At 36.7% G+C, this 15,992-nt stretch overlaps 1 protein-coding gene across 3 annotated transcripts in view; it reads left to right on the top strand.

The window, feature by feature from the left end:
• ROCK1 (Rho associated coiled-coil containing protein kinase 1) overlaps nucleotides 1-15,992 on the top strand; it is an 88,595-nt gene that overhangs the window by 36,280 nt on the left and 36,323 nt on the right. For all 3 annotated transcript variants that reach the window (XM_065830321.2, XM_065830319.2, XM_065830320.2), the window contains exons 3-11: nucleotides 473-573; nucleotides 1,381-1,518; nucleotides 2,728-2,903; nucleotides 5,708-5,792; nucleotides 7,658-7,802; nucleotides 8,077-8,215; nucleotides 9,021-9,112; nucleotides 9,333-9,492; nucleotides 12,021-12,087. In XM_065830321.2, the coding sequence (XP_065686393.1) occupies nucleotides 473-573; nucleotides 1,381-1,518; nucleotides 2,728-2,903; nucleotides 5,708-5,792; nucleotides 7,658-7,802; nucleotides 8,077-8,215; nucleotides 9,021-9,112; nucleotides 9,333-9,492; nucleotides 12,021-12,087 (1,103 nt within the window). The remainder of the gene's footprint in view (nucleotides 1-472; nucleotides 574-1,380; nucleotides 1,519-2,727; nucleotides 2,904-5,707; nucleotides 5,793-7,657; nucleotides 7,803-8,076; nucleotides 8,216-9,020; nucleotides 9,113-9,332; nucleotides 9,493-12,020; nucleotides 12,088-15,992) is intronic.

Consider the following 15,992-nt stretch of genomic DNA (forward strand, 5'->3'; position numbering starts at 1 on the left):
TTGAGTATTAGGAATAATAAAAGTGCAGAAAAGTGAAAGTTTTTTTTTTTTTAAATAGTTTCTTTAAGTGTCTTGTATTTGCATTTCATGATATTTTCTCAGATGTGTTGCATATTTATCCGGAAACAATCTTTTTTTTATACTGACCAGCTTATGAGCAAGATCACGCTGGATATGAAATTTTTGCATAGCTTTTTTTTGCAGGTAATTATTTTAAAAGAAATTCCCAAATTAAATCTGGTGATTTGGTTGTACAGCAGAGTCATTTCATTATGTTTATGTCAGGTTTTGGTTGCCGTGGTAATGAGAATGAGGCTATGTGTTCTGCAGAGAGGCTTCCAATAGGAAGGTGGGTACACAAGGAAGTCCTCTCTTTAGCAGCACATCTTCTAATAACTATGAAAAATCGAAATGAGATGAATGGGTTTAGTTAAATTGATTATATATGAAACATGAATTTTCTTTTGTGTAGATAAAGACACAGTAAATAAAATGAGGGATCTGCGCATGAAAGCTGAAGATTATGAAGTGGTGAAGGTGATTGGTAGAGGGGCATTTGGGGAGGTTCAGCTGGTAAGTTGTGTTTCTGTTTGTATGTTTGAATGTATTCTGTAGTATTTGCTCATGTGTCTGTTTCTGAATACAGTGTTCAGAAGATGTAGTCTTATAATATTATAGCCTTTAACTCAATGGAATTTTATTTCTTTTTATCCCATGGAAATGTTTTTGAGGATCTCATGTTTCAGTACTCTCAGAGCATACAAGTACTTGTTTTGCATTACAGTTGTGCTTCTCTATGAAAATAAAATTGAATGTGTATTCCTCATAATCAAGAAAATGAGCCTTTGCCACTGTATACATGGAGACTTGAACAAATCTTCAGGACTGGAAGAATTTCTACCAGTTTAGGGATTACACCGGATTTTTGTGGACACAGTTCTCACAGACGAAAGATGTTGTGTGTTACTTGTAACAAACTGGCAACCAGGCTTGTTTGTTCTGCTTTATTGATTTGAGAACTGGTGGGAGAAACTGGAAATATGGCAGCAAGTATACGTGTCTGCTAATGAACTCTGGAAAATGCTCATAGTTTTAACAGGTGCTGATATTTGTCCTTTTAAAAACACATACCTACAAATTGCAAAGCCTATGCACTTCTGTGTTGAATAGTTCTAGCAAGTATTTTAAGAGCAATGCATATTTTGTCAGGTAACAGAGCGTAATTATTCCGTAGACCTACAGTATATAATTATTTATAAAAATGTGAAGGGTATTATAAAACTTGTTAAATGGTGAAGCAGGAAAAGTAGTATATTCAATGGTCTTCATATGTTAATATGATGAACCAGTATGTTCTGTATGTCACATTTGTCTTCATAGGTAAGGCATAAATCCTCAAGGAGAGTGTATGCTATGAAGCTTCTGAGCAAATTTGAGATGATAAAAAGATCAGATTCTGCATTCTTCTGGGAAGAAAGGGATATTATGGCTTTTGCTAACAGTCCCTGGGTTGTTCAGGTATAATGATATATTATTATTTTAAAAATATTATAATTATCAAATAGTTGCGTTACAACACTGCATGACTTGCAATTACATGTTTTAATTTGTAGCCTTTTAAAATCCCTTCTTGGCTGTATTGGTCTGTTAGGGAAATATATTATTAGAATTAGAAATTCTGTACACAACAAATAGCAGATGCTGCACTTGCTTCAAAGCTGTATTTTATCATAACATTTACAAGATAAGCTATTCTGTTTGTTATTAAAACACTCTGCCTGATATATATTGGTGAGCCTGCTCTGCAGCAATTCTTTGAGGCATCCAGCAAACAACAAAAGACATGCTTAAGACACAGCTTCTGTATATTCTAATTTCTGTGTATATTTGACTGTGAATTATGCCCACTCTGGGTTTTTTTTCCTAATTTCAGTGTTATCTCTGACAGTTTTTGGGGAGACATTGCTGCCTTTGAAGTTCATAAGGAGCATGTCTGAAGTAATCGTCATGCATTATGTGTGCACATGTTAACGTGTTCATTTAAACTGTTCTTACCTTTAAGCCTGTAGGTTCTTTTGTTAGCTTAGAATGAAACAAAATCATCAAAGATTTACCTAGATTGAATAGGTAAATACATTACTATCTGCCTGGGAGTACTTTTATGATTTTCAGGAAGTGTTAAGTTAGGAAACTTAAACCTACTTGCACTACTCATGTTGAACAGAGCATGGACAACTGTAAGGCAAATGTTTATACTTAATTGTTTAAAATTTAGGCTCACTTTCTAAACAATAAATTAATTGACAATAGAATAATAAATATCCAGTTACAATACAAAGAGAATTGGGAAGATGTTTGCAATAAAGTAGTTTCCTGTTTACTTATTTGTCAACTAGCATCCCAGTAAATAAGGAAGCAATTTGTCCTCTTAGGCAATGAGCATTCTTTGAAATTATCTCAAAATTTATTGCACCAAATTCACTAAATTTATAACCAGGACTCTACTTCTTCTGTTCTGATACAAAGGGACAGAAGATCTGGCTGATATTTACTCTAGAGATTGATTCCTTTTTAGGAAGTCTACTGGATGATGCAAAATTGCTGCAGTAGTTGTTGCAATTCTGTTATTCTATAAGTCAGTTTGCACAGAAATTCTTGATTTCCAACAAGCAAAAGATAAAAGATAATCAGAACATTCAGTTACTTGATTTTTGTTTATTTTTACAGTTATTTTATGCATTCCAAGATGACCGTTACCTTTACATGGTGATGGAATACATGCCTGGTGGGGACCTTGTGAATTTAATGAGCAACTACGATGTTCCGGAGAAATGGGCAAGATTTTATACTGCTGAAGTTGTACTTGCATTAGATGCAATTCACTCAATGGGTTTTATACACAGGTGAAAAAGAAAAAAATGTTATTACATCGTGCGGTTTTATTCCTGGTGCTGCCAGAATGACTTCAGCAATTGTTTAAGCAGTTTTAGAATTTATGATGTTAGGTCTTCATTATAATTTCATAATTATTCCCTCTTACAACTTCAAAGAGTCTTATCATCAGAAACTACAAGTCTGAGGTGATACAGTCAAAGTCAAGGTTTTCAGCAGGCTGATGTTTCTCAGTTTGGGGGGTAATAACATTGTCTCACTGTACCAAGACATACAAGAACTAAATTGGAATGAATATGTTGGTCTCGAAACAGTTCTTTTCATGAGAAAAGTCTGGTTTGGGAATTTGATAGAAGGAAGTTCTGTTAGGAATTAGTAACTCTGCTCTGCATTTGGAGCCTCAGCTGGCATCAGTGACACGCTAAAGAGGACTCCGTGAGCAATGTGAGGAAAATCTCATAGCCACATGTTTTCTTGTAAGATGCAAGATGGAAAATTGAGATGCAAAGCAAAGGGACTTGACTCTAAAATGAAACGTAGTCACTTCTCCAATAGGTTGAGTTTTCTGTTTGATATTAGAACTTGTATCTGCTGTTAGCTTTCATTTGTATTAACTAGGAACAGAAGAATATATTTTTTTCAACAGAAAACATGAGAAGAATTTGAGGAAGACACAGTATACAAATTCTCAATTTGTATTTTGGCTGGAAGATCAGTGTTAACACATCAGATTTTGTAAAAAAGGAAAAGCAAAACAAAACAAACTGATAATCATCGCTTGAGTAGGACCTAGAGCGTCATTAATTACGTAGCTGTGCTACATCTAATGGATAAATTGTCTGGCTCAACAAACCATTTGTAGGTGTATATTGCAGGTTTGGAAAGTGGGTATTAGAAGTCAACAGCAGTGAGGATTTTTTTTCCTGAAAATTTAGATTATTTTGACACCAGCAGATTTTTTTAGAATTTGTTTTCCACTGGAGTTAGTCTGCTCAAATCTGAGGAATGAAAGGAAACTGATGAAAATGTGGGCAACCTAGTGACAAAGGACATGAAAATGGCTGATGCTGCTGCCTTTGCCCCAGGCTTTGTTGATGAGGTCAGTTTCAGACCTTTCAGGGCTCTGTGCCTAGTGGTACATCTTGGGACAGTAAAGCATTACTGTGGCAGAAGAAGATCAAACTGAGTTCCCATTATGCAAACTGGACATACACATGTCCAGGATACTAGGTGGGATGTACCAAGAGTCATGAGGGAGCTGGCCAGTATCCTTATGATACTGCTCTTTCTCACCTTTGAAAGGTTGTGACAATTGGGAGGTTCCTGATGATGGAAAAGAAGCAAATGGCACATCTGTCTTGCCCCAAGAAGAGCAAAGAGGGGAGGAACGGCAGCCCAGTCTAAGGGTGGTCTTTAGGAATCTTATAAATACTCAGGAAACTTGATTCCAAGCAAGTAGATGGGAAGGCAATTGGGAGCAGCCTGCATGGTTTTACCAAGGGTAAAGCATGCCTTACCAACCCAATCGGCATCTTTGTTGAGATGATGGGCGCCTCTGATGAGGGCAGAGCAACATGTGTTGTTTGTCTTGACTTGAGCAAGTTTTTTCATGTAGCCAGATTGGAAAGATACGGTTTGAATAGGCAGAACAAAGGGTTGTGCTCAATAATACCATGTCCAGCCAACAGTCAGCTACCAGTGATTCCTCAGAGGTGTCAGCACTATGTTTTCATTAACAACCTGAACAGTGTTCAGGTGAGACAGAAAGCTTCAGTCATCAGCTGCTCAGTGGGTCTTTGTAGTGGAGCCAGACTTGAAGTTGGACACTGAAATGATGAAGGGCAATGAATGACACAAGTTGCAGCAAGGGAATATCTAGCTATTCATTAGGAAATATTTTTTCACTATGAAGGTGGTTGAAGAACGGAAAAGAATCCTAGGGAGGTTATGGAATCTCCATCCTTAAAAAAATTCAGAACATGACTGCATTTGACCTAGAGGAACCTAATATAACTTTGATGTTGAATCTAACTTTGTTAGCTGTACTTTGATCAGGCAGTTGAACCAGGAGTCCTACAAAAATACCTACCAATCAAAATCATTCCGTGAGGATACTGATACATTCCCACTTCATTTCACAGTTATAGCCAGAGTTTTCCTTTGAGATCCCAGAAATGTACTTTCTCCTAAAATTCATTTTATGCTTTCTTAATAATAGTTTCCTACTATTATTCTGCTTCAGTATACTAATAACATTAAATGTGTTGAACTTGACCAGTTACTTTATGAAGACTTCTTGTCTATAACAGAAGTACTTTGTGGAAAAGGGCATAAGGCAATACTCCTTTTGAGCCACAGAAAATTATTTGTTCACATAAATGTAATTCTGAAAATGACATCCATTTGTTCCCTTAAAATACGAGTGGTACAGAGAATAAACTGTGTTTTCAGAGTCTGTCTGAGATAGCTAACTCAGAACCAGGACGTTGTGTTTTTTTCTGTAGCTGGATCCTAGCAGAGAGGTACTTCAACGAGTGAGTGTTTTTTTTGGAACTTGACATTCAAGATTGATTTATTAAATCTGGTGACTTAAGACTGTATTCCCACATCCATTGTAATTTTTTTTAAATGTTATAGTTCAACAGGCTATGTGTTGAACATGATACCTGGAGAATGCAGAAAAAAAGGGAGGAAATAGTGGTGCTTTCATGTTGGTGTTTTTCCTTGCAATGTTGCATCTGAAAAATAGTAGACTTGTATTGTTTTTGTAAGTTGATTTATTCACTTTTAAACAAATATATTTTTCTCCTTTCAGAGATGTGAAGCCTGATAATATGCTGCTAGATAAAGCTGGTCATTTGAAACTAGCAGATTTTGGTACTTGTATGAAGATGAACAAGGTAAACATGTTTTTAATTTTGCTTTTCTGTTTGTGAAAGAAAAATGTATTTAAAAGTGAAAAGAAAATGTACTGAAAACTTTTTAGCTAGATGAGTCGAAAGTTTCAGTCTGTCGCCATTACTGTTCTTTATGCATCCTATTCAATGGCAGTGTAGAAAGCAGAACTGGTTCTTGAAGTAAGGTCTGTATGAACTTCTATACCGTTTCCTGGAGAAACTTACTGAAGTCAAGCCTTTGATTGTCTCTGGAACCTCTGGATTTTTCCTTCACGTCTTTGGTTATCGAAAGCTAATGTGAAGAAGTGAGAGTATTTTGATGTAGTGTGTCAGTAATGAAAGAGTTAAAAGCTGTTGTACAAGTTCCTGAATCCCAGTTGTGCTTATTAGCCATATATTGGCATAGCAAAACGGTAAATCTGAAGGAAACAGTAAAAGAATATAATAAATTATTTATTTTTAAAAATATATCCTGAGGTCTTTAAAAATTATATATATTTTACAACAGTATTTTGTGTACCGCGAAGCACTGTTGTTCTCCACACGAAACTCTGATCTGTTTACGTCTGCCCAGACATATATATGAGGAAACAAACTGAAATACGTGCTACTTAATAGAGTCTGTGTAACATGTCTATTGTGTTCTCAAAATATTTCAGAAGCTTTGAATAAATCACTGTGTTTAGCTGCTTTATCATAAATAAAAGGCACCAGTGAAAACCAAGTGCAGGTTATGTGTACAAATTCAAGGAGTTGCTGCAAGTCACAAACAATCCACTTCAGTGGAATAGCTGACACAAAATTTGGCTTTATTTTGACTTAATACTGATTTATCCTTGACTGATTGTGTTCTTAACAATAAGGAGTTTTGAAATGTAGGAAAACTATTCTAGCATTTAAGCTGTAAGTGCCAAAAAAGAAAAAATATTACGAATCTTTTACTGTATATTAACATTACAGAAGTAAACTTGTGTCAACAACACTTGACGTTTTGTGCTGTTTTAAACAAAACTAGCTGAGTAGTCTTGAGCTCAGTCTTGGGTTTCTCTAGTCTTTTGAAAGAGAAAGGTTAGTCTGTGGGAGAGAAACTGCTCAGCACAGGAGCTTCGTTTAGGTGCATTCTGTATTTGCTGCAAATGCAGCACTGCATTTATATTTGTTACATTTACGTAGTTATATATTTTTATACAAGTTTTTCTACTGACCCATTTCTAGAAATGGCATAGGGTTATTTCAGAGGTGCCTGAACGGCACTGGAAGGGGGCACATGGTTGCAGCTTCAGCATTCTAGATGCCAGCTCCAGTGTGACTGATCTCTGTTCTGCCAGCCCTTTCTCGGGGAGCATGAGGAACGTCAAATGTTCTTCTCACCTGTTACCTGTTATGAAGTCTGTCTACTTAGAGTTTCAAGGTCTTGTCTGTGTTTAGTCTTCCTGATGTGAAGTATATCGTGCCGGAGGTGAAAAGTTTGCACTTCAGTTGATCCTGGCAGCAAAATCCCTGATGTTGACCCATTTATGCCAACAGAGGAGATTTCCCTGTTTACATATAACCTGTCAGTATATGACACATTTATACTGGCACCACCAGGAGCAGTGTTTACAAGGCCTAGATGCAATTCTGATTACTTCTTGGATATTAACTGAGGTTTTTAAAGCTCCTTTCACTGTGTTTGACAAATCTGGTGCTTTGTTCTGGATTTAGTAGCTTAGAATTTAAAAAACTTAAAATACCCATTCAAAAAAGAACATTTGTTGACAAAAGTTGGTGTTGATCTGTTGATGTTGCTTAGGCTGCATAAAGTCTTGGAAATGGCTTGCAGTTTTGGATCTTACATTTGGGCCTGGCTGTTTTCCTTCTCTTTGTAGGAAGGTATGGTACGATGTGATACTGCTGTGGGAACACCAGACTATATCTCTCCTGAAGTATTGAAGTCCCAGGGTGGTGATGGTTATTATGGGCGAGAATGTGACTGGTGGTCAGTTGGAGTCTTTTTGTATGAGATGCTTGTAGGTGAGTAATAGGATAATCAGAATTGACTGCACCACTTAACTAGTCTCTATGTTAAAATCACTTTTGTTTTAGTGGTTTAATTTACTACTCTTCTGATGTAAGCTGTGGTTTGCTGATTGTCGTATTTACAGATATGTTTTTGAAATCTTCCTGCACAATTCTCAAACTTGTTCACTTAGTTACTTATATTGTTGCTTATGTAGTTCAAATATTAGAAATCAAATCTACAATACTTTTGATCTTCTTTTTAATTTTTGTATTACTGCTTTTTCAGGTGATACACCTTTTTATGCAGATTCTTTGGTTGGAACATACAGTAAGATTATGAACCATAAGAACTCCCTTACTTTCCCTGATGACAATGACATTTCTAAAGAGGCAAAAAACCTTATTTGTGCCTTTTTAACTGATAGGTAAGATTTAAACTTAAAATCAAAATAAGCCTTCACTAAGAGAATTTCTTCTCATGTTGAAAGAACATATATATTTATTTTGTGGGGGTTTCTAAACTGCTCAACAGAATTGAGTATTTGGGAGAGGAGTCACCGATGGTTGCTGCTTCTCTTTGTGGTGGTAGTATGTATACTAGGGGAAGGGAAATCCTACTATTATGGGTATGTTTACCTTATAAATTTAGTTTAAATATGAAGTGTTTCTTCTTAGTAACAGCTCCTGTTGCCTTGGTCAGTGTTGCACAGTGTTGAGGAGCATGCAAAACAGATTCTTTCTGGATGAAGCTAAATCAAAAGGTGCATTTCAGGAGTGCCCCCAGCTCTTAGTGAGCATTCAGGATCAGGGTAGAGTTAGCCCAGAGGAAGCCCACCTGAAGTGTGCGTGTTAGGTCTGTTTCACTTTGTGAGTACACTCCTAACAACACTAATTAATATGAGCATAATGTTTGCTTCCGAACAAAGGAGGGGACCTGCTGCATTTGCTGGGCTGCATGGTATTCAAACATCGTGAGCTCCCAGAAAAAGTGGAATGTAGCTGCTGATTGATGGAAACAGTAGCAGTAGGACTTCTTATGGACCGGACTTAAAACCAGACTGTGTTCTGAAATGTAGCTACTATGCTATAGATATCTTCATATGATATATGTCTGTTTCTTACCTTAGTTTGAGAGGTAATTCTTTGTGGTTAGATTATGCCTTAGAATGATTTTTTCCTTCAAAATAATATACATAATTTTCCATGATTAACCAAAATACTCTTTAACAGGGAAGTGAGGCTAGGACGAAATGGCGTAGAAGAAATTAAACGGCACCTTTTCTTCAAAAATGATCAGTGGGCTTGGGAAACTCTCAGAGATAGTAAGTATAATACTTTTCTCAGAGACAGTGATCTGTCTTATGTATTATGTTAGCAAAAGGACTGCCATATTTCTTTTTAATGGAATTTGGAGTTTTATTTACTCTCTACCAAGGAAGGAGATGTCTTAGACACAGAAGAGAAACTTTCCACCCCAAATTCTGGATTGTGTCACTTGAGTAATATAATAGTCAGTATTATGCTGTTCTGCTTTTTTTCTAGCTGTTGCACCGGTGGTACCTGACTTAAGTAGTGACATTGACACTAGTAATTTTGATGATCTGGAAGAAGACAAAGGAGAAGAAGAAACATTTCCTATACCAAAAGCATTTGTGGGCAACCAGCTTCCTTTTGTAGGATTTACGTACTACAGCAACCGTCGGTATGTACGCAGAAAGCAAACTAATGGTGTGTTCTTTTGTCAAAAATGTTTCTGACTTTAACAAACTGGTATTTAGATACAAGCCTTTTCAGATTCTTATTAATGATTCAGAATCCTAATAAATTGTGCTCTTTTGACACTTTGATAATGATGACCAGTACTGCTAGTCATCAGAACCTTAAAATATCCCATTGAATTTGTGAATGTCTTATTCTGCATTAAGCATATTATCTAATGGTGCTGCAGAAGCTAAGCAAGAAAAATCCACTGTTGCTGCTACTAAGCAGAGCTGCCTGCAGAGCGCTGAATTATAGAGTCACGAATCTGGGATATAAGTGTCATTTTGTTTTACTGCAAATTACTGTCCCCGAAATGTTTATAAAGATTCTGTACTTTACATCAGTGTTTCTGCATGTGGTAGAATAAACCTTGGCTTACTAGAAATATTTTCTACTTGTCTGTTACCTGCTTTGTAACTTCTTTTTCTCCAAAGTACTAATCCACTGCAGAGTGAGACTGTGATGCTTTACAGCTTTTGCTGCTGCTTAGAAGACTTTAAATTACCTCAGTTAAAATGATATTAATTAATACTTTTAACAGTCATTATTATTGTAGGCACTATAGATAGCCATAGCTACATTAAAAAATCTTGGTAACTTTTTCTTACTTTGAAAGCTGCTTTTAATTGTGGTGAGTGTCAGGCTTCAAATGGGCTAAAACTTCTAGTAGACCATATCAGATAGAGACTATTAGTTTTAATAGCGTTTCTGGACAGGAAAGCCTTCAAGGAAATAAATCTCCTTTTTGTCCTTGGATAGAAGAAGAACCACTTTTCCAAGCCTGTGGTGAAATTCTTCCCATCTCTGCAAAGAGTTGGATTTGTTGTTGCTGTCAGCATGCTAAAGTGTAGAAGGATTTGCAAGCTTTGCATACGGTTTGTGTGAGTTCAGCAGTTCAGGAATTTCACCTGCTGTTCTGACTTTAGTCTGTAACTTAAAGTCTTAATTTTTGCCTTGCAGGAAGATTTTGGAATATATTATCAAGAAGGTCAAATAGCATACAGAAGCTTGTTCATAACAGAATTTCTTCTCTTGCTTCTTGGGGGACAGTATAGGGAATTTAGAGAACTGAGTGGCTGTGTTTTGCCCTCATTGAAGAACTCTGCTGCTAAGTATTAGCATGACTTCATAGGCTTGCTAGAACTAAAATGCTGTCCTAGAATTTAATTTTGTTCCATAACACTCTGCTGGTGTGATAGTCTTGAAAAGTCTGAAGTGACTGGTCATACTTGCTAAATCCTCATTTTTGTTCCCTTTTTGTACTGAAGATAGTTCAAATATTTTAAAGTGAATATTAAGAAAAAAATGGCACGTTTATCTCCCCACCTCCTTCAGTTTAATCTTATTGATATGTGCTGCAGTGTTTAGAATAGAATACTTTCTACAGCTGTAATCTCGCAAATAGGCTGTTTTATTATTGAACTTCACCTATAACACAGATTTTGGAATATTAGCTGAGTATACTTTGCAACCCTATCTGGCTTGGGTGTTCTGTTCTGGATTCTGATGGAGCTGGTGCTGTGCCTGTTTAATATCTCATTCTCACTGCTCAACAGCGCTGGTGTGCAAAATATGGTGGCTTCTTACACTCAAGACAGCGAGTCCCTTTCTGTAGGGAGCTGTTCCATTTCCTCTGTGTCATTCAATTGTCTGAAAGCAGGCTTGATGCTGAATTTGGCCATGCCTTTGGAGATGTCTTTGATTTTACCCTCCTTGATCTTTTCGAGAGGTTTTTGTAGATGTGAAAATATGCATGTGAAATGGAAAAGAAGATGTGTCCATCTTCCTCAGGGCATGTGTTGGAGGGTTCTTCCTCACGTACTCTGGTGCAGTTAGAGATGCTGTACATCTCTAGATCAGTTATCAGGCCAAGAATATCACATCAAATACCAAAGCAATTTGAACATAGTAATTTGTATTTATTTACCTGACTTCTCAGAATCATGACAAATAGAAATTTGTGGTATTTTTAGAAAGCACTTATGTAAAATAAGAACGCTGGCTTCAGGGCAAGCTTTTTGTGTGGAGCTCTTAGTAACTTTGTTGGAAGTTACACAATCTCTGCAGAGTTCACTTCATTGCTGCTACTTGCTGCATAAGTGCCTGCGTAAATATTTATGGGGTGGAAGCCAGTGAGAGTGTTGTAACCAGGGAGAGCAAAGATTTTATTAATGGTTATTAAAAAAAAAAGAAAAGTGGTTGTATTAGTATTTGGCAGAAATCCTTTTTTTTTGAGGTCTTCTACTGCAGTGTTCTGCTTTGCCCTTTACAATAAATTATATGAGGTTTTCAATTAAATGTGATGAAATCTTAAAGTATAATACAGAAATGGAAAAATCTGATTATGTTACTTTTTGTTTATCCACGTTTTGGGACAAAAAATCTGGGGGTTATGTTTTAGGATGATTGTGCTTTGTGTTTTTATAACTTTGCTTTTAAACAACTCCTAAAATAAAACTGTCTTTACAGGTATTTAGCTGTTTCTGCAGAAAATTCCAATGATAACAGAACGGGCTCCAGTGTGGATAAAAGTATGGTATGTTTCACTAATTTTCAGCTTTATTGGATCCTAGCAAAGAATCTATTGCATATATGGGAATAAACTGTTAGAGTTCCAAATGTCTCAAATTATTTTAGTGCTTGGAATATGGGAAATCAACTAATAAGTTTTAACAATTTATTACGGACTGCCTGTTAAAGTTATGGGAAAAGCAGAATTCCAGTTCTTCATATAGCATTGGGTTTCCTGAATTGGGATAAAATAGCTAAAACTGCATACTCTTCATGTGGAACTGGATTCATGGTTTTTATCTTTAGAAGTATCAAAGTGTTTGTGTGGTATTTTTAGAGGGCCTTATTGATCCCAGGTGTACTTTGGCTTTGTGGCAATCACAGAGTCTGGATGTGAGTGGGATGGGAAGCTTGGGCTTTCCAGCAACCTGCCAGTTTAACTCTGGAGCTGGACTTCTGTGAACCAAGTGGAGGTGGCCAGATAATGTACCCATCTTGGGGATTCTCTTCCTTCCCAAGGCTACCCCACAAGCTACTGGGGATTTGGGCGTTGACGGTCTGCATTTATAAAGTAGTTCACCTAGCGCAAAATGGTCAGGAATTCTTTCAGTTACTGCTTCTCAAGCTTCTTGGCAGTCAGGCTTCCAGGAAGGTAAGCTGAGGTGCTGGAAACAAGGCTTGCTTGGATTCTGTCTAAGTTCTGGTGTAAATCAAACTGTTCCCTTAGAATGGTCCGATATTTTACAAATTGCTTTTCCAGAAGAAAACACTGTAAAAAAATTGGTAATTAATGCTAAAAGAAATCTTCTTGGCTTTGACTATGATTTACTTTGTTGGTATTGTGTTCTGTTACATTTTCTATTTAAAGCAGAAGAGAAGCAGATATTGATGCATGTTCCCTTTTCTCTTAAACATGCAATGTAAAGGTTTTAATGACGTATGGTATTACTCAGAGAAAACTTGTAAAGGTCAGGGCAACTGATTATGTACTTTATTGGGCTAACTGAATTTATTAAGCATTGAAGTGTCTTGATTACTTTATGTATGTTGTCATGTTACATAAATTTTATTCTCCTCATAAGCATTTGGCTGTTGATATGGTAAAATTTAAAAAACAGCCAGACTTTCAGATATTTGCAGGTACTTAAAGCTGTGTGCTGGCCTTTGGTTGACTCTGAAAAGAGTTACTGAATGGACTTGTAATAATTAGCATAATACAGGCACTTGTATTGTAGTTAAAGATCTCTCAAGAGTCCTGTCTGTATTGTCAGGTGTATTTGAATGTCTTGTGATTTACCAGTTTTGGAGGTGAAGCTCTGGAAGGATATGAGTGGTACAGAGAGGTTTAAATAAATGTTAAGAATTTACTACAAGATATTTTTACCCTACAGTTCTTTCTCAGCTGTTTTTCTTTCATTACATGCTGCAATGAAAACGGTAATGTTGACACATGGTTAGCAAATTAATTAGTTCTGGAAATATAACACGAGATGCGTACCTGGTCTGTCTGTATTTTGGCATAGTACTGAGTGTCTTCTGGGAGGAACCAAGTGCCAGAAGTTTCCAATAAATTAATTGCGTTTTGGAAGTGTGTAAACTTCACAGAATTAGGCTGTGAAGTTGGATGAAAAGTGAATTCAGTGTCCTTTGATTGAATTTCAAATCTCTTTGAAGATCTGATTATTTAATTTGTCTTAGTGCTACCATAACCACCTGTAAACAGTCCAGATATTAAGAAAGAGGAGATTAACAGATTCTTTTGTACTGGGTCTTCAGTTTTCTTCATTGTTCAGGGTGCAGAACCAGACACAGGATGCCATGGTGGTTAAAAAAGTAAAAAAATTATGGCAGTTCCAGAGGGGTTTCTCTTGACTTCTATGCTGTAGACAGGCTTTTCCATACTCCTTTCCTCTCTTGCCTCCTACTCAAAATGGAAATGGAGAACAAACTAAAACATAAAGGAATGCTTTTATACTGAGTTAATTGTAACTCAGGATTTTCTTAAGGTGTTATTTAGTCTATTGATATCAGTTTGTGCAAAAGTTCTCTGGAAGCCATTTGTCTCATACTGATGGAATTAGACTGCTCAGCAAGCTTAGACCCCTTGGAGCACAACACTATAAAAGCATCCAGAGACAGAAAGAAGCAAGAGGAGGCAATGGAGGTCCAAACCAGTAGGAGTCAGGACAGAAATGCCTCCAGTTGCCAAATGTCTTTCTGGACGTGTTCCTCATCTATCCCATTTAGTCCCTCTATGCAACCTGTCTGGAAGGGCTATAAAATGAATAACCAAGAAATGGAAGAACGGTTATGTTGAAACTTCTTTTTCCTGTGTTTTTGTGCATTAACTGTGGTCCCTTTTTACTGAAGTGAGAGCTAGCCTTTAAATAGTCTTGCTTCTTGCCTTATTTCTCAGTGGTTCATATACCAAAGAGCTACATGTGTGTACTGGTCCTTTTTCCTCAAAGTTTAGATTTAGAGGCCATCACTTTGGTTTTTGACTACAACCATTGTCTCATCTACGCGGTGTTATGTTGTATGTCACAGCAGCAATTGGTTTTCCAGAGCTGTTCTGTATGTGCTGAGAAGTCTATTTCTTCCAGTATTTCCTTACTCTCTCAGAGCATTGTGATAGGTAGTGGCAAATATATAAGTAGAGTACTGAATATACAAAATGTGTAGTTTCTGGTTAGTTCCCAGTCACCATGTCTGCGTTCTTCCTTTGAAAACTTCAGAGCAGCTTAAGAATGTGGAAGAAAGAACAAGGAAGAAATGAGAAAGTATATCCAGTTCTTGAGAGCACCTGAGTGCTCTGTTTTTTATTTCACACTACAACGGGAAGGAAAACAGATAGAAAGTAAGGAAGTGAGAAAAACACCTGCCTAGAAGTAGGCAAATACAATCTCACCTGTAACTTTCTCATTTAATATGGTTAAAGCATGCTACCATATGTCTCCAAACTGAAATCTTAGTCTAGGACTGTAGAGAGGGCAGTCCTTGTTGAGAACACTTTCTGTTGCTGTCAAGAAATAATAGAAACAAGTGTTATTTGTCTCCTCTTTATGATATTAGTGAGCACTTCTAGTTCCTCTACAAATATTTTCTGAGAAAAGGAAAAAAGGAAGAGGCAGATGTAGGAGGAACTGTACTATTGCTCCTTTCTCTGGGATGATTGTGCAAAAGGAGACAGGCAGTTGTCAGAGTTTTTGAAGTTAGAACAAGGAACAAGAAGGCAAGGAGTCAGAACCACTTGAATATGTTGCTTTGAAGAGGGTCTAGGTTAGATCTGTAATTCTTTTCTATGCAGTTCCAAGGGAGTTGAGGGAGATGTGGGAAAGCTAAATAATCCTGACAAGATCAGCAAAAAGGTTTACAAGAGTGAATCAGTGCAGGGCTGACTTAATGAGCTTCCTCAAAGTTGACACCATCTTGTTAATGGAAGATTTTCCTGATGTTGGAGGGAGATTAATTTGCCCCGAGATCCGGTATAAGGTAGATATTTTAAGGATACATGAACAGGATGAATTTCTGAATTTCTTTTGCTAGCAAACAAACAATGTTCTGTTTTAACATCTGAAGTTTGTTACTGTTTTCAAACTTTAGTACAGTGCTAGCTGTAAAAATGATCTCTATTAAAGAGATGTTAAAAGCATTTTCTTCCTATTGTTAATAACTGACAGGCCTGGTTCTGCTTCCTGAACTCGTTGAGAGCTTGAAGATGCATTGCAAAATTCATGTGGTGGTTCATGCTAGGTTCATTTTGAGACTAATTAAAATGCTTTCTTATATCTTTGCAGTAATATCTTTAGTCTGATTCTGAAGATCCTTGAAACAAGCAGGATTTGACTTAGCTGAGCCCTGTGAATTTTGATGCAACTATTCAGAACCCTAGAATTTTCTGTGTGTTCAAATGATAAAACTGCATAATAT

Source organism: Patagioenas fasciata, chromosome 2 (genome assembly GCF_037038585.1).
Source record: "Patagioenas fasciata isolate bPatFas1 chromosome 2, bPatFas1.hap1, whole genome shotgun sequence".
Taxonomy (NCBI): domain Eukaryota; kingdom Metazoa; phylum Chordata; class Aves; order Columbiformes; family Columbidae; genus Patagioenas; species Patagioenas fasciata.